Here is a 23,060-nt window from a genome sequence, read left to right as displayed (position 1 = left end):
TTTGTATATGTATGTATGCTATGCTATGTGTGTGGAGGTCAGAAGAGGGTGTCCTTTTTTTTTTTCACCATTAGTAACAATTTGAGGATGTACAGGGTAAGTTCCGGAGTCTTGCTTCTGACAGAGACAGGCTGTGGTCTTAGCAACATTAGAATATCTTAATCCATTCAGAGACAGGGAGAATGAAGACAAAGCTTCAGACTGGACAGCCTGCCCCCCAATCCCCTTGTCTTGATGATTTAGTTTTTCAGAGTCCTGACTCAAATTTGGGGACTTACTTGGGATGCTAGTCCACTACCAAGTTTCTTTCTCCAAGACCCACTGGGTCTTGGAGATCATATTGAGGGGGCATGTGCCTTTACACATCTTGCTGGCCCTGAAGTGAGTCATTATCATATTTGCACTTTTTGTCTCTTCTGGGAAATTCTTGGCCATTATTCTCAGTACACTGGTTTTGTGTTTCTTCCTCTCCTGTTTCTTCAGACTTATAAGTTTCCATGTGATTTCATAGCTTTTCTCTTCCCTTGTTTATCATTTTCTATTTTCTTTCTCCTTGTCAAAAAGGTAACCTTTACTTTTCATTTTACCAAATCTCCTTAGTTGTATCAGATTAGACCACCCAGTCAACTCTGAATTTCAGTTGTAATTTTCATTTATAGAATTAACATTTGGATCTCAGAATAATGTCCAATCCCTATGTGAAACTTCTTAGGTTGTCTTTTACTATGACAACATATCAGAGACTATTTGGAAGTTCCTAAATGACTGTTATTTGAAGTGATTGTGATGGCTTCATTTGATATTGTCGCCACATGGTCTTGCCTCCTTGAATTCTCACATTAAATGTATACTTTGAAAACACTGGTTATAAGTTGTAGTAATAATTTAAGGAGGTAGAGGGCAACTTTCGGAGTTTTGCCTCTGATGGTGACAGGCTGTGGCCACAGCAACCTGAGAATACTTTAATCCATCAGAGATGGGGAGAATGAGCACAGAGCTTCAGACTGGACCGTGTGCTTTGTATCACTGTTGCCTTGATGATTTAGTTTTTTAGTCACAACTCAAATTATGGAGGACTTGGGTCTGTAGTTCAATGCCAACTTTCTCCCCTCAAGTCCCAGAAACCTATGAAGGTTCTGTGTAGCCTCTTATCCATATGACCAATCAGGCAGGTCTGAGGGAAGCCCAGGGCTAGGCTCGTCCTCCAGGCTGGACCCTGGAGCTTGACAGCCCAGGTAGCCAGATGACATTGGCGTTTTCAAATTATGTCTAGTAGTTCTCAACAGAAGGGGGCTTCAGACTATCAAATTCATGGACACTGGGTAGAACAGCATCCTGCTGAAGAGCATTCATTCTAAAAACCACATACTCCTCTATTTTGGTACTGAAATGCCAGAAACAAGGGTGGACTTCAAAAACATGGTTTAAAAAATTATGTGGGAAAAAGCAAGCTGTATAAACAGTGTCTGCAGTCTGATACTTATGTAAATAAAAAGTAAGACAATTCTATACATATTTTGTGGGCGTGTGTGTTTACATACAAATGGTGAACCGGTGGTGGGATGCAGGTCTGGATTAGGGGTGGTATAGTAGTAGGAGACTTTAACCATCTGTATTATTTCTAATGAGCATATAGACATGTGGTACTTCTTGTGTTATTTAAAATTGTTTTTCATTAAAAAAAAAAAAAACATAACAAATAATGCCCAGATGTGGATGACTACTTCTGGCTTGTGGGTAATGGGCAGTTGCTCTGTCTCCTTTTTCTTCAGCTTACTGATGTTCAACTGACAGCTGCTGAGGTTTGATCTTCATTCTCTATTCTTATGGAAGATGAATGTAAGATATCCTTCTGTAAGAATTATTTTGGATATTTTTTAGACCAGCTAAGGCGATTTCTGCTAAAGAAGGGCTTGGGAGACTCAACTTTATTAGTTCAACCCTGCCCTTTCCTGTTGCTACTGCACTGTTTAGTTTCTGTAATAAATGTCCACTATTTATTGACTAATTTAGTTTTATTTATTGTGTTTCCTGGGGAGCCATGGTTTCAGCTGGCTCTCTTTTTTATTTCACTACATGTCTCTGAGGAATCTCTCCCTTTTCCAGAGTGGCCTCCTTCTTGCTGTATCTGTTCCTGCACACTCTGTCTTGCTTCCTTTTCCCAAGAGCTAATGACCTGACTTTGCCAAGTGTGTTAGTCATCTTACTGCTGCTGTGAAAAAATATCTGAGGTAAAATTCTGATTCGGCCACAGAGGACTTTGCAGCTGGTCCTGAAGATACCCGATAAACCAGGGTCAGATGAAAGGGGAGGAGGTCCTCCCCTATCAGTGGACTTGGAAAGGGGCAGGGAGGAGATGAGGGAGAGAGGGTGGGATTGGAAGGTAATGAGGGAGTGGAATACAGCTGGGGTACAAAGTTAATAAACTGTAACTAATATTAAAAAAAAAGAAAAAAATTCTGATTCGTAGCTTCAGGTTTTCAGCCCGTGATCACTGGCCTGTCATTTCGAGCCTGTGATGAGGTAGAAACATCATAGTGAAGAGGATGCGACAGATAGAGCAGGCACGTAGGAAGCAGAGGGGAGGGGCCAAGTATCTTCTTTAAGAGCACATCCCTAATAACCCAATTTCCTCCCACCACTTCCTAACAACAACCCAGGTCCATGACCTACTTTTCTTTTCTTTTCTTTTTAACATGGCCACCAGATCTCACTATAGATGGTTATTGAGCCACCATGTGGTTTCTGGGAATTGGACTCAGGACCTTTGGATGAACAGCCAGTGTTCTTAACCTGTGAGCCATCGCTCTAGTCCTGATGACCACACTTTTAAAACATGAGCCTCTAGGGGACATTCTAGACTCAAACCAGCACACCAGGCCTCACACAAGGTCTCAGCACTCTGCCACTTGGATTAGCTGGTGCCTCTCCTTTGCTGGCATCATCTGTTTCTTCTATCACTTCTATCAATTCTGTCAGAGCCTGTTCTGTACAACCCACACCTTGGCAGTTGGTTTCTGAGCCAAAATTTCCTTATTTCCCTCATTTATGCATAAACATATTTGTAGGATTTACTTTCTCTTCATTCTGTTGTAGGAGTGGATTATTTCTTATTGAGGAGGTTGAGGCAGGAAGGCTTCAAGTTCAAGCCAGGGATGCCAGATTGGCCTGTATAACCTCTCTCTTGCATATCACCCCAAAATAGAGGCAAATCTTCACACAATGGAGCATTGAGAAGCCCCTGGGATTGCCACAGATGCTGGTGCCCAAAGCTGGGGCACCAGACAAAGCAAGACAGGAAAGAGTGCAAAAGCTATGGGAGGGCAGGACAAGTTCAAGACAGCTGAGTTCTGGGCCAGTATGAGCTGCGTACTGACATGGTCTAGGAAATCAAGGCTAAGCAGTCAGCCAACGAAACAGCAGCCACACAGGGAGATGGACGATGGGTGTTGACTGAAAAGAAGACAGAAAGATAATAATTAAGGTGCTAATGGGGGGGGGCACTGGAGATGTGGCTCAGTGGTTAAAACCACTTGCTTCTTTTACAGAGGTTCTCAGTTTGGTTCCTAGCATGCACAGACAGCTCACAACTTGCCACAAGCCCAGCTCCAGTAGATCTAACAATCTTCTCTGTCTTCTGCAGACACATACCGTTACAATGACAAACATATATACATAATTAAAAATAAAAAAATATTTAACAAAAAAATGTCTAGTGAATGGAGAAAATTATGCTGTCATATAGTAATTAGAATGTGATTCTCCGGACAGAGGGAAGGGGCATAAAAAGGTATATATTTCAGGGGAGAAGCCCCATTCTATCTGAGGTGCCAGACTTCACTGTAGAGCACATAACATACCTGAAGGTCATTTGGAAAACAAAGGGCAGCAGGCTAGATGGTGCATTCCTGCCTTTGCCTTTAATCTCCGTGCCCAGGAGGCAGAGGCAGGAAGAGCTCCACGAGTTTGAGGCAGGCCCAGTCTATATATCAAGTCGCAGGCTACTCAAGGCTACATGGTAGCCAGACATAGTAAGGGCCTGTACTAAAAAAAAAAAAAAAAGAAAGAAGAAAGAAAGAAAAAGGGAAAGGAAAGGAGAAAGAAAGATAAAGAAGAACAGAGAGGCTGGGACAAAAGGAACGGGAACTGTGGTGTGGGCTTGGGCTTCCAGGAGTGGACTGTGAGGGGCCCTCTACTGTAGCATTTTGAGACAGAAGTGAAAAAATTTCTCTTGCAAGATGAAAGGAAATATTTTCTAATTCTATATTAGTTTTAAAACGTTTGTTTCTATTACTCTGATATTTTCTGGTTGACTTAGAGGCTGTTGTTTGGAACAAAAGGGATGTAAAACTGTTTGCTCCTACTCACAAATTTAATTAGGCGTGGTGTCCAATTATAATAAATCATGGTTTTAGTCTCTTTGTTGTTAGGGTAGTTGGGGCCTTAAGGCATGGGTGACTTACTAAAATGCAATCTTACTGTTAGGATCATCCCAATAGTGTCTATCACTTGATCATTTTATAACTCAAAGCCCTTTCTTGGTGTTTTCTGTTACACAAAGATCACATTTTATTCTCATATTTGTTCACAGACATGATTCACATTTTGCTATTTTGTACATAAGGAAATCATTCTAAATTCAGCAACAGTGCCAGCTTGACTAAAAAAAGTTATTTTCCATATCCACAAAAATGTTAATCAGATTCTTGTTAGAACATGTGTAAGAACTGGTTTTCATTGTCGCAGCTCTTGATGTCAGATTACTAAAATAATTTATGTTTTGTTGTGGGAACATTGGTGCACGCAGAGCCTCCCAAGTCACATGACCACGTCTCAGCCCACACTTCTTCATGACACATAGAAATTATTTGTGTTTTGTGGTAACAAATGAATGGCAGGAACAGCAGAATTTCAATGTGGCTTTTCTTTATTTGATTAAACATAGTCTCTATTTATTCTTAAAAAAAAAACTAATTTAAGTTAAATGGCAACAAACCATGATAATTGAGAAAACATGTTGAAACCGAGAGTGAAGAGAAATGTTCTCTACGTAAACCACACTGTAAACCATAAAACTTATTTTTGTCAACTGCTTCTCATGACAGTGGCTAGGAATTTGACATTCTACTACAGTAGGCAAAAAAACCATGTATAATACACTCTCCCACACGCCACATCACATCTCTATTTTTATTTTCAAACTAAAAGCATTACAGCTCCCAGAGTGCTGAGTGTTCTGTGCAGTTCCTGAGAGCTGCATGGCTTCCTCCACTGCTGTGTCTGTGTGCCTGGTAGCCCTCACATCCCAACCATTTTCAACAGAGCAGGCCTGGCTCACAGAGACCACAACACTTTCTTCCAAGGGGAGGTGAACTTTTCAGTGAACTCCGGTTAGCACATGACTAGACAAAGATGCCAGAAGACTTCACATGAGGGCACGCACTCGACTTCTCCCTTTAGTCACCATCACATGTGAGGTGAGTATTGGCAACATCTGCAGGAGTCTGTGGTTGAGAATTTTAAAGCCAGTAAATACAAATGTAAGAGAAGCCTGGATAAATCCCCAATCTTGCTTGAGGTATAGATTCTATACAGCTGACTCGCTTGTAGACATTTTCAGACTAACACTTCCCTGTCTCCACTTAAAGATGCTAAGAAGTCAGCACCATTTCATTTTTCTCCCTGCAGAAAGCATTATTTAGTTTTGGATATAACATTTTAAAACAATAATGCATGCCTCCTAGGAGCATACCACAATAAATGTCTCAAAAACCACTCAGCTAATCCTAGGGTATAATCTGGCTGTTTTAAATCACTGTAGGGAATATTATGGGCCTTAATGACACTGTAGCTGCAGAAAGCCAAAGAAAGCTAGAAAGGGAGGCCAAAAGATGAGCTCAGAGCCAGCTAAAGTGACAACAAACATGTGGTTGTTTACTAGGATTGGAGAGGTTTTGTCTGCAGATGTTTGTGGTCAACAGAAGGTTCCAGAGGAATGAGTTGTTATGAAGATTTCCAGAGTTTGATGAGAGCGAGATTCCTTTTTGAGATGGCAGGTCTGAGGACAGGGGTGCCCAATGGTACAGACAGAATTTATAGAATTCTGTGGTCAGCTCATACTCTACTGGTCCCAAAAAGTGCGCCAACAAATTAATATCGTACGAATGTCATTTCAAAGCCTCCCAAGGAGGAGCCATCACCGAAGCCGTTAGAGCACAGATGGTTCAACTGTACGCTGATATTCATACTTGCATTTTTGCATTATAGCTGCTTTTCCCCCGATGAACTGTAATGAATTGTCTCATAATCTATTCCATCTTCCTGCCATTAGCAGGCTTTGAATGTTCACAAATAGGAGCAAAGAACTCATTTTCCAGAGCTTTAATCACACAAAGAGGGAATGCCTAATTCTCTAAATGAAATGGTCTGTGATCACTGAAGCAGAGATTTAATATAGCACGGCAAATTAGGTAGATTTTAATAAATTACTTATCTCCCTGAATACTTTACATATGCTTAAGAAGGAATAGCCTGTTTGCAAACAGTGAAAACCCACAGCCTATAAAAATCCTTTGAAGAAAATGACAAATAAAAAAGTAAATTAAAAAATGAAATGCATTATATCTCAGACCCCCAGAGACAATTCCTTTGCAGCACTGATTCACAGCTCCATTAAAAATATCAATTAAACCCTTCAGCAAGACTGAGTAAAAGCTAGAAATTAACTTTTGGAGCTGCTTTTTGAGGGTCTGGATATCCAGATATACCCCAGCATTGTATAAGCTTGATGTAAGTTTAAAAAATGATAAAAAAAAAAGGGGTCTCATTTCATGTGTAACGAAGCATTTTAGAATTTGAGCCATACTTTTAACTTTTTCTATGTAATAACTTTAGTTTATAAGGTGTGCTTTTCATGCAAGTATGTATCTTTTTAAATATATTCCCGGACCCCGTATCAGCACTACAAACATGCTAATATCATAAAACCTGGAACTACTACAATGTTTATGAAACAAAACAAAACAAACAAAACCTAAGAGTAATTTAATAAGTTGGTGCCAAGTCTCCTTCTTTATACTTAATTGATAGAAACTGCATGCATCAAAGAAAATGCATACAGAGTTTTAATGTGCATAAAGTGGATATTAGCATTTTAAAGAGGAAGATTAACACATTAATCCAAGTAATTTTCATATATTGCTTCTAATAAAATCTTCACAGTATAGAAGTCTTAATGAGGCTAATCAGAGGCTTTCCATTTAGTGGGACGATTAGGGATAACATAAAAAGTATTTCTTTTTCATTGGTTTCCTAAGATTTTAGGCTTTTAGTTATGAAAAATAAAAATGGGACTACTCCCAGTTCTTCATAAGAAAATGTTGCAAATGCAAATAGATGTTTCATGCTATCATGTTGATATAAATTATTGAGAAGGTAGCCCACTTAGGAGCACTGAAGTCCTAAGGGGTGGCAGTCATGGAGAGGAGGGGATAGAAAAATAAACAAACAAAAACTATACAAAACTTGAACATTCAAGCCTAAACCCAGGCGCTCCCTCCCAGCTCCCATGAATTATAGATTATATACACCAGAGTGATTACTCAAAATCTCATCTTGGAGCTTTCATGTGAGCATTTTCTCAGAAATAGGATGCCTCTGGAACAGTTTCTTTTAAGCCTCCAAGTCCTCTCTGTATTGCTCGTAGACAGACTGTAGGGCATGAAGTGCTTCCACGGTAACCTTCAGCTTGCCAACGCTGCCACCATCTGCTCGGGCATCAAGAACTGAAGAGAAGGCAGCAGCAAAGGTCAGTGACAGCAGTTTTCTTTGCTAGACTAGTTCACACAGCCTTGAGATGAACAAAGTTGTGTGAGAGTGCCACATGTATTATATTTGACCTTGAAGCTTACCATGTGAAAGGGTATGGCTATTCACACATGGCCAAAATTCTTCTCTAACATGCTGTGTGAATAACAATTCAGACCTCAAAACCACTGCAAAGGTATGATGCAATCAGCATTAGGATTGGTCACCTAGATCCTTAAGACAACACTTCATTTAAAATTGGGTTCATGTGCAATTAGAAAAGCAAAATGGTGAACCCACGAACCTTAAGATCTCTGTGAACTGGCTCTGAGGGTCAGAGGTTCACTTCTTGAGAGAGAACTATTACTATTTAAGTCTTGAGGCTTCTTTGAATGCTGCCTGGTGTAATGTTAGGTCAGACCTCCAGACCCCATCAGCTGAGGAAGGACATGTGCTAGGCACCCAAGACCAGAATTCTAGTTTGTAAGTTTGACAGTGCTTATGGGTCTTGTAGATTTTTGTTTTTTCTTTGAAGTTTAATGATGGGGGATGGAGCAAGTGTTCTTCCAGCCTCAGACTCCTCAACAGATGAACTACAACTATGTTCCCAGTAGTGGTACATGACACAGAACAAGTTATTAAAATGCACTGGGAAGAGTGCCTGGTCATCTGACTGGCTTCTTAATGTGTCCCTAATAGGTGGGTGTCGGCCGAGCGTGACCCCTGTGGCCTCGCAGGAGAAGGTGGCTCACTAAGTAGCGCTGACTACAGAGATTGAGTTTACTGATTTCTGTCACACTCTCAGTTCTGGAGTCTTTACTAAGCTGAGAGGAACATTTTAATCCTCTCATCTTTTGCTCTGTGTCAAAGTGTGACTAGCTGCCACCAAGTGAGTTGTGCACTTTATGCCTGCTTCCAAACATGCTCCCAGTTCTTTATTTGATCTAACTTGGGCAATCACTTGGCTCCATCTGAACTTCCGAGAACCTACCATGTGTCCAGAACAGGCAGTTCCATATAGCTGCCACAGCACTGCAGGGCCTTAGGAGGTGCTCATAAAGTGATTTGACTGTGGCTTCAACAGGTACAGCAACAAGCCAGCACAAAGTCCTTGAGAGGGCTCTGCTAACTTAGCCAGTCTGAAGTGGAATCAGTGTGAGTTTTCGTCTGATTGTGTGTGGCCAGGGCCTTCCATGGTTATGGTTCATAAAGTACAATTCCTTCTGCATGTGTGATGAAAGAGCAGAATAAGGAATGAGGTACTGCTCTGACTCACACCTAGCAAGGTAAAGATCTAGGATGCAGTTTTGTGAGGAACACCCTAACTGTCAGAATCCTAAAGTGAGAAGAGGGGTCAAAAGGAACCCTTTGGCTGTAGCCCCAACTAGAGAAGTCTTAAAAAGATGCTGCCATGGTTTAGAATAACAATTGTAAGGCCAAGTGTTTTACTCCAACACTAAGAAATGCATTAGTTAATTCCTGTGAAGATCAATTATTTAAACTTTTCTATCAGCCACAGGAGGGTGGGGCAGGAAAGGGGAGAATGCCGGGACAGATTTTCAGTGGCAGCATGTTTTAGCCTTCTGCCAAGGTATGACGGTTAGATTTCTGTCCTCGTCTCCCCAGACAAAGAGGTGTGAATAAAGAGCAAGCAGCTGGTAGCTGTGCAGACAGCTCGCACTCTTACCATCAATATCCTGTTCAATGAGGTCTCTTCCTTTCTGAAACACGTCAGTGAGGTCAACATGAGCAATGCCAATGTCCTCACACTCCAGGTCCTGCTCGTCCTCAGGAGGGTCGCTGACCACGGTGAAGCGCACACTAAGACGGCACAGGACAGAGGTCACTACCATGGAGGACATCCCACACGGGCTTTATAACTGAGTGTGAAACGGTGATGTTTTCAAGGATGTCAACAGAGAGGAAATTACCTTAGGCAAAAATCTTACCTGAACTTGGTTAACTTGGAGCTCATCCAGCCCTCCAATGAACACTAATCGCCAAAGCATGAATGGTAAATATCTCCAGAATGGGAGAAAATGACCAGGAAAAGGGAAGGACCCAGTGTCCATGTTATTACACCATATCTGATATTTTGAAACTTCTACTTTTAAGATGAAAAGGATGAAGCACACAAAGGCCACGGTAGACTGTACAGTCAGCATTTTTTAGAGAGGAACATGTTTCCCCACCCCTGCCCCCAGGAGTATACAACTCTGGGCTTGGTAGCAAGCAATTCACCCCACTGTATGTGTTGTCCTACAAAATGCAGAGGTTGCGCTGCCTGGGAGCGATCCAAATGCCCACAGAGAAAGGCTAAGCTCTGCCGAACGGCTGTCTCAGATATTCATATTGCTTCAGCGACCTTTTAATGTACAACCACAGCATCCAAGTTCTACTTTACTTTTAGACACATAATTGCAGGGCTCTGATGGAACTGATTTGAATTTGTGGCTTGTGCTGAGGCCAAACACACTTGGATTGACCAAATGACAGGAATTTACAGTTAAGTATTCTTTTGATATGTCTTGGCAGCATAGCTTAAACCATGGATATTTGTAAACCTTACCATTTTAAATTCTGTGAAACATATCTATCCCAAATCAGAAACAAAACAAGAAACAGAAAAACTGAAGCCCCTGAGAAATCATGACTTGAAAAACACAAACAAGATCCTTTCCAAATGCTGATAGATAAACATGACAACGTCTCTAATCAACTTGCTAAAGGTAATATTCAGCGTTTCATTCCAAGCCTCATTTTCAGCTAGGAATAGAATTGAAGGAATCAGAAAATAGAGACCTCTTAAGTATAAATCGAAGTTAACACCTGTCCACACAGAAATCATAGAACATGGATGCCATTCAATCTGAGTATTTTCCATTATACACAGGATGAATGGGTTCAGATGGTTGGTTTGGGCATTTGTTCTTAGTTTACAGTCTGACTGCCATGCTTATATAACTGTGTGATGTTGGAGTAATCACAGTCTCCCTGGTCTCTGTTTCTGCCTTATCTGTGCAATAAGGACAATTATACTTAAGAATAGAGAGGGCTCTGGTGAAGATCAGATGAGATAATACAGGTAACCAGAGCCCGGTCACAGTGGGCGGAATAAAGTGGAATAAAAAAAAAAAGGCTGTTAAACAGATTCCCAACTTATCTACTGATTTCTTTACTCAATTAAACAAAAATGACTGTTGATGGCACCAGAGAGGTGGAGCAGTGGTTGTCTTGCATAGGACTTGTATTCCAGTCCTAGTACCCACATGGCAGCTCAAAAGTGTCTGAGACTTCATTCCAGGGTATCCAATGCCCTTTTCTGACCTCTGCAGGCACAGCACACACATCGTGCACAGAAAAACATGCAAGTAAAACACTCACTATCATCAACAACAACAACAAAAAGCTGTCCTAGAATGAATGCAGTTTGGAAAGGAGAAATTAAAAAGATGTGACCACCATTGCTTGTTGAATGACACACTAGCCTTCTAACAGTGCCAATGGAGGGCATCCTACAGCATGGGACACACCAAGAAGAAAAAGGCTCTCCAGGGCATAGAGAAATGGACTGTTTTCAGGTACATTAGGTGCCTTAACACTTGACATACTTTAATCTCAGATTTTGAGATCACAGCTGCATCATATTATAAAGGTAGGCTATTACCTTCATTTAGTATACATAAATTCTGAGATAAAAAAACAACAACCTTAAGTTCTATGAATAGGCCTAGGAACATGAAAATGCAATATTCCTGGCTTTAAATTCTATAGAGAACAAAATGAAGAGGTCAAATAAAATTCACAGATCTAAGGTGTAGATCAATGTTAAAACTCCTGCCTCACATGGACAAAGGTAAGGACCTGGTTTCCATTACCATCATTAAAAATAAATAAATAAAAACCAATGAAAGAACTAGAAAGTTAAAACTCAAACAGAGGAAATCTCATTAGATGAATTTAAAAACTAAGGGCATGTGTGTGCAAATATCTTGTGTTCCCCAGCTATGCCTTCCTGCAACCTCTACTTCTGATCCAGCCTTGCTAGCCCTCCCATCTATCCCAGAATGCCCTCTGCATCATCCTTCCCACCTGGGATTCCCTCAGCTTAGAACCATATGTCTCAGGCTCTTAGGACTTGACTGAGTCTCTTCATCCTTCACAAATCAGTTAAAATGTCACTTTCTCAGATTGGATTTCATTGTGATGTTCTCTTTTAGCATTTAACTTGTTCAATTTCTTTTCTTTCTCTTTTTAAGGTCTTCATTATGTAGCTTTGGCTGGCCTGTAACTTGTTAGGTAGACTGGACTAGCCTCTAACAGAGATCCACACGCTCCCAAGTGCTGGGAGCACCACCATGCCCAGTGTTTGTATAATTTTTATACGCCGGAGTATCACAGCATGTGATTAGTTTATTCTTTTACTTGTCATCATAGTTTTTCTTCCTTATTTGCTCAGTAGAACATTTGGTAGAGAAAAATAAATCAAAAAGAAACTTGAATCAGAGTCAAAACTATGACCTCAAATTAACAATGAAAAAACACTTTTCATTTATTTTTGCTCATTTATTTTTATTTTATTTGTATGAGTGTTCACCTGAATGTATGACTGTGCCCTATGTGCATGGAGGCTAGAAGAGAGCAGCAGATTCCTGGGAATAATGTAGATGGTTGTGAGCTGTCAGGTGGTGCTAGGAACCAAACCTAAATCTTCTTAAAGAACAGCCCCAGCTCTTAACCACCAAGCTGCCTCTCCAGACCCAAATTAGTAATTTTTAAAGTTTTCTTTCATTGTATTTAAGTAGCAATGGTGTACTTCCACATGCAGGTGAGAGAGCCTGCGGAAGTCCTATAAGCAATTCACTGAGTTGTCTACTACTCTTGTCATGTCAAGGAAGAATGGTGACCTTAGCTGTGGCTGCCATCTGAGTAACAGACTTCTCAGACTAGAAGCTTCTTTGAGAAGTACCTCTGGGTGTTAAGAACAGGAGAGAACGTTCCTTAGCTTTCCCTGGATTTGGCTGAGGGAAAGGGCACCCTCCTCTTCTTCAGCACAGGGAGGTGAGTGGCGGGTGATTATTCACTAGATAAGCATTTCCCACATGCGGTCTGCACTAGGCTTTTGTGGAAACAATTACAGGAACGTTTGTGTCTGTGAGGGACACCTGGACACGAAAACAAACACAATGTGGAGTGTAGGAGTTACTGCAGTTACTGTAGCTTTTTCTGTTTCTTTTTTTCTTTAGTGCTTGGAATCAAACCTAGTATCTTGCTCATGCTCTAAGCATTCTACCACTGAGCTACCCCTGTATCTTTTCATTTTCACACTTCTCTGGAGGTAACAAAAGTGCAAGGAGGAGCTTCAACATTACAGAAGCAAAGAGGACAGAGATTGACATAGGTAAGGTTGCTGTAAGTACCTTCTGTGAGGCAGTTCTTGCCTTTGCAGTACGGCTTTTAAGATGTCTCTCTCTGCTGGGTTGTTTTCCTTATCCAGGAAGATCACTATAGTAAGAGAAAAACACAAGTCTACACAAGGAAGTCACACAGACCTACCCTCCACTGGCACCACCCTGCGCTCTGCGAATACTGTTTTTACATACATCATCCACCTTGCTGTGTGCCTGGGAAATCAGAATCCAATCTGAACGATCATGTGATCTAGTGTCATGACACCAGCAGGTTTGTGTGCACACTGTCAGAAAGGATACATGCAACAGCTCAGAGAGCCTCATCGCCGTCACTGCCTGCTAATGGCTCTGGCAGACCTAACAGAAAAACCGTGGTCTTTATTGCGTTGTATTTGAGGGATTTACAGCATTTTCTTTCACCTGAGAAGCAAGTGATAATGATATCGTCTGGCAGCATGCTTGTCCTCCCTGACAGCCCAGTAATTTAAGCCTCCTCTCCTGCCACCACAGGCAATAACAGAAGCATCTAGTGTGCAGGTGAGGAGATTCAAGGCTGCCATGGCAGTGCATGGTGAAGCAAGGGACGGAGGCTTTTTGGTGGATGGAGACTGTTTTGGTCCTCGCATTCAGCGATGTGCCTAGAACAGATGAAATAACAGTCCGAAGTGCCACCTGGTGGATGGCAGTGCAGACAGACTGTACACAGAGTTGGCACCTGGAGCCCTGTCTTCTCAGCAGAAGATAGTCTGAGTAAGGGCTCTGTTGAGGCCAGATCTCAACTCAGACATGATCAGAAGCACACACAGGAACTGTGATGACTTTGCAGCTCATGCTCCTTCAGGTTCCACTGGGAACAAACACATTTCACGGAAAATGTTTCCGAGGACAGTTTCAGTTCAGTTCCAAATGACCATGCCATTAGCACATTCCATGATATTGACTCATTCAACTGCTTGTCTCCCTAAGCAAATATTAACCAAAGGGTAGGAGCTAGGCATAGGGAGTGAGAGAAAAGATACCTGGATAGAGGTGACTTAGTGGCTCAGGAGGAGGAGGACTCAATATAGGTACAGTAGCCAAGTTACCCAGCTCTGGAGAATTAAGGCCACTGTCCTTACAAGATGCCAGCCATACTGTGTGGGGTTCTTTATAGTACTAACATTTACAGAGACTAACACAAATGGTTCTGAGTGTTTTCTTTATCATTGCCAGAAAATCATCTTAACAGAGAAATTTTCACGAGAGGGTCAGTACCTAATTTTTAGAGGGTATCAGTATATTAAGCTAAACTGATTTTTTTGTGAATACAAAATGTGATTTATCACATATTCTTCTACTTCCTAATCCTAAGGCTTTTTAGGCCATATTGCTTTATGACACTTGAAGATAATAAAGGTAACTCAAGAAGAACAAGGTAGGTAGGTTGTGTGATGACTCAGTGGACAGAGCACTTGCCACACAGGCCTGGGATCTAAGAGCAACCCCTGAAACAACGGGGTAAGGAGAGAACAACTCCCATGGGCTGCTCTTCAACCTGCACACAGGTGCTGTGGCACACTGATGCCCGCACTCTTGTTCTCACTCACACTTAAGTTGAAAAAACTAAACAAAACTGAGGCAGAAACAGTGATTAGCTTTTCAGATTGACATGTATCATGACATGAACTCTGTTATCCTCATCAAATAATAATTTAAATCTTTGATAAATAAATAAAAAATACTTCCTTTGTATTAAAAGCCTCCAAATTTCCAGCTCCAGCACTCAAAGTCAAATAAAGAGGGCTTTCAATTAAACTTAGGTTAGTTTTGATAACATTTCAATTGCTCTGGTAACATACATATAATTAACATGTTGCATTTTAACCACTTTAGATCACATGTCCATTGACATTAAGTGTGGACATGGTAAACACTGTCACTACTGTTCATCTCTAGAATCCTCCTCTCATCCCAAATGAAACTCTGCCTACTAATCAGTAACTTTTTACTCCCTTTCTCCACACTTGGCAACCATTAGTTCACTTTCTGTGTCAGCCAGCCTCCTCTAAGTAGAGGCATACACCTTTCCTTTAGCTCTTGCTGATTTCTCTTAGCAGTGAGATTTCCAAGGCTCATCTTTGCTGCAGCATGTATCATACACAATGCTGAGTTATATTCCACTATATGCACATAAAATGTTTTGCCAGTCATCCCATGAGGGACTTGTGGGTTGCTTCTTGCACTAGGTGTGAGGAGCAGCGAACACATTGTAGTTCGCTATGTGCTTGTGTCCTTGATTTTGATTCTTTCTGCTATTTACACAGAGTAGAACTGGTGAGATACGTGGCAGTTCCACATTTAACCTTCAAAACCTAAACAACTGCCAACTATGTTTCTGCAGCACGCCACCGTGCAGCACTTACTGATGGCTCTGCACTAGGCACAGCACTGGACCACAGGGTTAAGGGTGAGGTGGATCTGTTTTACACATAGCTCAGCAGACCAGAAAAGGCTAGAACTGTCAGAGCAGAGCCAGCCGCAGCCTGTGCTCAGTCTCCTAGAGCTCCCTAGTGTGACTGTGCCCTCTTCCCCTGCAGCTAATCTTTTCATGGCATTTTGCTGGCCCAGCTGGAGTGGTGAAAGGTGGCTGAGCTGGGCCAGCCACCCATGTTCTTGTTCTTCCATAAAGTGATATTGATTAGATCCATAAAGTTGAATTAAATATTTTGGTTGACTTCTTAAAAATTTGTTTGAAAATAAAATTCTAGTTCCTAACCAGTAAGTTTAGTTTTAGAAAAGCGTATCAACTTGGAATAGTGCCTGTTTGTACAAACATGGCCTAGACTGGGCTTCTGAGTTGAGCTTAGGGTTCTCAGCATTTAACACATGTCCAAACTACTTGGATGGCTTGGTAAAATGCAGATTCCTGTACTAAATCCTTGGAGTTTCGTTTCAGATTAAAGATGTCTGTAATATAGTCTAAGAATCTGCTATTATAGATTCTTAGTGTGTGGTGCCCTGACTGACATCTATAGCAGCAAGTGGAAACATGTTATAATATTTGTTTCCTCTCGCTGCTATAGGCGCCAGTCAGGGCACCATACACCAAGAATCTCAGATCAACATTCTTTCACCAAATTTTAAATGAGATCAGGATGTACTGAATACTCTGTGCTGAATGCTGTGGTAAAGAGGGACACTCCAGCCACCTATGACTATGACATATGACCCTATGATCCTATGAACACCAAGATTCACATAGGATTCTAGAATGGGTATTTAAAAAAATAACTTAAAACTTAAATTTGTCCTTTAAAAAATAATTATGGTAGCGGGGTGGTGATGGTGCATACCTTTAATCCTACCATTTGGGAGGCAAAGGTCGGTAGATCTCTATGAGTTCAAGGCTAGCTTGGTCTACAGAGTGAGTTGCAGGACACCAAGGCTAGAGAAACACTGTCTTTACAAACAAAACAACAATAACAACAACAGCAACAAAGTAATTATGGCAGATTCTATAAAGTAAACTGATTCCCCCAAATACTTAGTGTTTAACTCCCATTCCTATGAGAAATCACATTTGTCTAGAACTTGCTAAGTTTTGACATAAACTTCATAAGGGCACATACCCTTCAGTCACAGAAAGACTGAAGTTCTGTTAGTTGTGACAACACAAATGGGATTGGGCCTGGAGAGCATTATGTTCAGTCAGTAATGTAGGCTAGCACACGTGTTATCTAGAGAAGTCGATCTCAGAGAGGTTGAGAATAGAACAATGGTTTCCAGAAGCTGGGTGAGAAGTGAGAGGAATAGGTAAGCTTGAGCAATGTGTCCCAGGTCATAGTAGATGAGAGAAGTAGGTTCTAGTGTGCTACTACACTGTAAAGAAAGACTATTTCAAAGAGGAAAGGATTAGGAATATCCCCCCCACAAAAAAAAAAAAAAAAGATGTTAGCAATCCCAGACAGGCTTAGTCTTACTTGAACACCGAGTATGTATTGAAACAGCATGTGGTTGCCCTGTAAAGATGTATAGCTATTATTTTTACTATTATCTTTTGGGGTTCAGGTTTAAACTTCAGGTCTCATACTTGTTAGACAAATACTCTAGCACTGACTATATCTGCACTCGAACATTTATAATTATTGTGTCAATTAAAAAATACAGTAAAAACATCCTTTGCTTTGGTAGGCTGGAGAAATCTGTATATTCTCTATCAATATCAAATGCAAGAAGAAATGCAGATGGATTAATTATAGAAGGTTGTTAACCCTGAATCTTTGATAACTTTTATATTAAAATATTATCACTCCTGTAATCTTTATCTTTGCCAAATTTCTCTTCTTATTAGTAACAAAATCTGATGTTCTACATCCTTTTCATTTTCTGAATTAAACTTTAATTGTTCCAAAAGATAGACTGCTCAATCCTCAGAGACCAAGAGTCCAGATCTTCACAAGTCTCATAAAATCCTCAGCCGATTTCATTAATCTTTCTTCTTCCTACTGTCAATTCCCCAGAAAGCTTTATTCAGTCCAGACAACATTCTTTAGGCCTACCATTAATCTTTCCCCCCAAAACTATTTTCTTTACTCAGCATTCTCTGAGTAAAATTTTCAAGCCCAATAAAATGCAAATATTTTATTCTTGCTACCAGTGTCTATCAAGTAAGTTCAGTTTTTTTTTTTTTCAGTAACAGTAGCCCTAAGATGATACATTCTTGTATGCAGATGGAACTGGCATTAACACCTCTTCATAAAGATCGAATTTGATTATGAATAATCCTGGGGATTGCTAGTTTATTCCAGTCATCTTATGTACCTAATTTAGGCCTTGACATTCAAGCTCCTTTTATGTGATTCAGATGACAATGCAATGTGAAGTCAGAGCTGCATTCAGTGAACCTCTCTATGGGTAAAGTGTTCCCACAAGAGAGTGTTTCCCAATTGTGCCTCAAATCTTCCATTGTATTTCAAAAGCCAATTTGGAAATACAATGACCTTCATTAACATTCAGTGAGATTTGGAGGGTGTAAAGCTGTGTTATATCGACTTTCTCTAAGTAACAAGTGAATGGTAAATCAGTACAATAGTTACTTTAAATAATAGTTGTCTATTTTCCAAAGAGTCAAGTAAGTCTCTCTTGTAGCAGTGATAGAGACATAATGATTAAAGAATAAATATTCCCACTATCCTACTGAAATGAAAAATAAACAAATGCTAACAAGATGGGTGATTATTCCTCAAATTTGCTGATGATATGGGACTTCAGTTTTTCCCATGAAACCCAAGTTGATAACTGCTGAGTGCATTCCTTCCCCTGCTCAGTGTTAAAATTAGTCAAAACTCAATAGACTAGAACAGAAAGTGAAGTATAATAAATATTGCTACTGAATTCCTTTAAGGGGTTTTTGTTTTCCATCAAATGGCTAATTCCTTAGGAACATAAGCAATGGTTAAATCACCAATCAGACAGCAGATGCCTTGCAATAAAAGAAGGAATAAAGCAACCTGTCAACACGGTCCCAAACAGACCTCTACAACTCGTATGTACAAAAACTAGGAGGCTTTAGCATGTCTCGTAGGTTTGATCTAAAGAAGGACTTGATACCACTTTCTAGGCAAATGGAAGCAACTGCTTTGTTACACGGCCACATTTCTCAGTATACAAGCAACTCTTAAGAACTACTTGTTGCCAGTCTAGCCAAACACCCTGCTGCTGACCTTTATAGAAAACCAAAGTCTCTGTCTTCCCTTGGGGTATCCCCATTAAAATTAACTGAACATCTCCTTTATTACTATTTTGATTTGGTTTTTTTTTTCCTCCTGGTACTGTACAATTGAATATCTTTAGGAAGCTTGAGAAAATACTTTTGAAAATGTTTCTTCTTACGCAATTTCTCAAGCCTCATACAATATCTCAAGCCATCAGTTGTTACAGAGTTTGAGCTGGAAGGGATCTTAGAAATCACATTTTCTTTTGGATAAGAAATTTTCTTTGGATATACAGGCAGTTCCAGGACAGGGCTACACAGAGAGACCTTGTCTCAAAACATCATCATCATTCTTAGTCCCTGTGTTGGTTTGAATGACAATGGCCTTCAGAGGCACATATGTTTCAATGCTTGGTCCCCAGTTGGTGATTAGGCGGTGTGGCTTTGTTGGAGGGTGTGTCATTGGGAGTGAGCTGAGGTTTCATAGGTCCATGCCATTCCAGTTGGCTCCTTCTCTGCTTCATTTTTGCTATCTCAGTATGTAATCTCTTAGTGAGGACTGTTTGTTGCCATTGTTCCCCATGATGGTCATGGACTAACCCTCTGAAGCTGTAAGCCCCTTTTAAACTCTTTATTCTACGTGTTGGCTTCATTATTGTGTCTCTTCGCAGCAACAGAAAAGTAACTAAGACAGTATCCAACCAGGATGAGATGGCCTGCCTCATAAAATCTAGGCATACCTATCTTCATGATTTCTCATGGGCTCCCGAGAATGTGCTAAGATGTTTCAACTTTTGATGAAGGTAGCTTGATATGATCTTTGTTTTCCTTCTGATTCTACATTGTTGAGCATGTAATACTAAAACTCCTGAGCACAGATTGATCTAAGCATTCTCAGGGTGTTTACTGGGTCTGTGTTGGCCTAATGGATGTACATGTCTGTAGGCATTGTTTTTTAAACTCTACCTCCCTTTCACCACCCCAAACCTAGATAGGAGAGAAAGAAGGTTAAAAGGGAAAGGGGACATAGACCTCTTTACTTCTTCCAGCTGGGTTGGGTTCTTTTTGGGGCAGGATATCTAATAGTCCAGCAAATGGCAAACAGCAAGTGGCACCAGCAGAACGAATAAGCAGCTTTCTTCCTCCTCCACCTGTCTCCTCCAAGCTGCCTTCTCTCTCTGGGATCTCATATTTACATCCTCTGAGTCCTCAGAATTAAACTACCTGCAGCTGGCAAAGACTACACCCCTGTACAAGGCTATTATCTGCTGTGGACAAACTAAGGCAATACCATACCACACACTTGGGATTAAAACAAAAACATATTTACATAATATAACTGAGTTTTTAAAGAAGCCAAAAACTTCCACTACACATGTCAACTGACAGACCAAACCCTGAAAGGAAAACCTGCTTGCTGCAATGTAAGAACTTATGCATCACTCCATTAGGCAGAAACACTTATGTGATGGCAATGACCATCAGGGCAGGCCACGATCAGGGCACCACATGATCTGAATGCTATAACCAAGAAAAACCCCAGCACATTACCCTCTTTTAAAATGTCATGTTTTTCAATTAACAGTCAAAAGTAGACTTACGTGGCATTTCCTGTAGATACCATGAGCAGCTAGACACCACTTTCTCATTGTCTGTGTTTTCTCTTAATTTTACAATGCCTTCTAAGTAATTTTCTTAATTTTTATGCTAAAGTGCTGGCTTTATTAATCTAGTCTGACAAGACTGCTATGAATTCATGTGAACATCAGAGAATTAAACTCTGCTCTTACCTTAGCTTCCTTCACAGAAAAGAGAAACCAATATAAAGATGTATATTACAAATAAACCACACATACCATTGGTATAGTTATAGTATACCCACTGCCCATTCTTGGGTTTGGGCAGTGACACAGGAGTCTCTTCTGCGGGAAGACTGTAGAATCGGCACTCAATGAACAGCCTCTGGATAGTGTCATCCCTGGTTATGCGAGAATCATTAAGGCTCAGAGCTATGATCTCAATCCGAATTTCCTCTGATGGCTGTTTAAAGAGTAAAACCAAAAAACAACAAAAACATCAAGCAAAAACAAATATCATTTATTCTATTCCACTATTAGTTTAAAATAAAATGTCACAGCCAATGGTTTTTTTTTTCTTTCTAGAATTCAGTGTACACTACTGTACATTCCACACGATAGATTATTCACGACACAGAGAGAATGAGATTCTAATGCCCCAGGGTTTGAAGTTAACAGTGTCATGGCAATCGTCTCCTGATTTACATTCGAGGCTATAAATACCCCACTGGTAGTCTATGAGGAGTGAAGATTATGAGGTCTTCATCTCCGATGGCTTCCAGAATGACTAGTATCAGTTGGCCTTGTTTCAACTAAGTAATGAAGTACATGTTTATCACTGCTTTATTGAATCTGTAGTACCTGGGAATGCTCAATTATGCGGCGACCAAACCCTGTTGAACACGTTAGCACTATTATGGTAATATATATGGATATATCTATCTATAACAACTGGAGCAGAAACTACAGCTCATTCTCACATTTCTACCATAATTTACTTCATTCAGTAACACATTTCAAACAAAAGAAACACATTTTTAGAGCTAAGTTTATAATTTCTTGCAATTTATTTTCCATTTCACATTTATAGAATGAAGAATTAAAATGATATTTGTTTGATTTTCTTCTTGAATCCACAGACATTAACATGAGATTTCAAAACATTCTTTGAGGAATGACTTCAATTGACAACTATGACTTCAATATTTTATCATACTACAATATAGTCTTAAATTGGCTTCTCCCAATTTAAAATTTGTTTATTGTTAAAATTCTTCTTTACTATCAGAGTCATGCTACTTTCAATCATATAAACTTTAAATAATATTTAGAACAGCATAAAAATAACTTGTTTTGTGATCTCGTTGTAGGAATTCACTGTTAGGTGTGTACCAGCATTTAAATCTATCATAGAGAAAATGTAGACATACCAGAGTATATAATTAAGCAAATTAAAAAAAATTAAGTATCTTGTGTAAGAATATCTCCACAAAGAACCATTTCCATTGCTGTCAAACCCTGTCAATATTTGATGAAGTAATTTTACCTGCTTCTTTCAAAAGACATTTTCTTTTATTATGCATTCTAAGACACTTTAACTAAAAACTGAAATCTGAATATTTCAATAAGGTTATTTTATTATTCAGTAGATTCATGGAAATTTTACTAGGATGACAGAGAAAATTCCACACCATTCTGTCTGCACTAATACAGGTACAAGGCTGCAGCTGGCAATATTACTAGGATTAGCATAGTATGATGAAATATTTAAAGGAAAATTTTTTCTAAAACCTAATAAATCAAATGACTGCCAAATGTCATTAAAGTGATGGTCTTTGACTTGAATATGCTTTTCATATTCAAATTTGAAAAGAAAGAGATGAAAGCCTGGAAAGGTTACTCGGTTTCAACTAATAACCCCAAGCCCTCTCTGTTCACGTGCATAAAAAATGAAGTTGGCGCTATTGTCTATTCTCAGTTCAGAAAAACCCCTCTCTGACTGGTGAAGACTACATGGTTAAAAAAAAAAACTTAAATGATATTTTTTCCTTAAATTGTACTGTGGTTGTAGGAACTGCACACATATATTTTATAATGGTGGCACAAGGAAAGCGCAATGCGAAAGTAAACAGAAATATAAGCATCTTAGAATTGTATGGCAAGAGTATGTTACAAAACATTTCTGCTCCAACACAAAAGAAGGAAGGAAACAGCTGTAAGGAAGAAGCATACACTTAATTATAGCTTGCGAAGATCAGAGTTTAAAATAATTTATGACACATGTAATGAAGACACAAATGAATTTTAAGACAGCAGAAAATTCTAATTTAAGATGTTATTTTATTAACAATATATTAACTATATGATTCCCAAGAAGAAGCTTGCATGATTTTATGAACTACTTTGAGCTGTCAGAATGACATGGGACTCTCCAAAGATAACAACAAAGTGGGGGTGCATTTAAACATATTTGTCTATTTTTCTTTCTGCTTCAGTTTTGTGATTTTGGTGACTTCTCCCACCCCAATATTCTAATTTTCCTGCCCAACACTGAGAATGTAAGCCATGATGATT

General features: G+C 39.8%; 1 protein-coding gene across 2 annotated transcripts in view; it reads right to left on the bottom strand.

Moving 5' to 3' along the window:
• Positions 1-4,906: 4,906 nt before the first annotated feature.
• The window catches only part of Rpgrip1l (RPGRIP1 like), a 100,562-nt gene continuing 82,408 nt past the window's right edge, over positions 4,907-23,060 (bottom strand). For both annotated transcript variants that reach the window (XM_060392227.1, XM_060392228.1), the window contains 4 exons: positions 20,766-20,949; positions 13,227-13,311; positions 9,494-9,627; positions 4,907-7,784 (listed from right to left, as the gene is read on the bottom strand). In XM_060392227.1, the coding sequence (XP_060248210.1) occupies positions 7,672-7,784; positions 9,494-9,627; positions 13,227-13,311; positions 20,766-20,949 (516 nt within the window). In that variant the 3' untranslated portion in view covers positions 4,907-7,671. The remainder of the gene's footprint in view (positions 7,785-9,493; positions 9,628-13,226; positions 13,312-20,765; positions 20,950-23,060) is intronic.

This window comes from Meriones unguiculatus, chromosome 10 (assembly GCF_030254825.1).
Source record: "Meriones unguiculatus strain TT.TT164.6M chromosome 10, Bangor_MerUng_6.1, whole genome shotgun sequence".
NCBI lineage: Eukaryota > Metazoa > Chordata > Mammalia > Rodentia > Muridae > Meriones > Meriones unguiculatus.
This window is presented reverse-complemented; position numbering and strand designations above follow the sequence as displayed.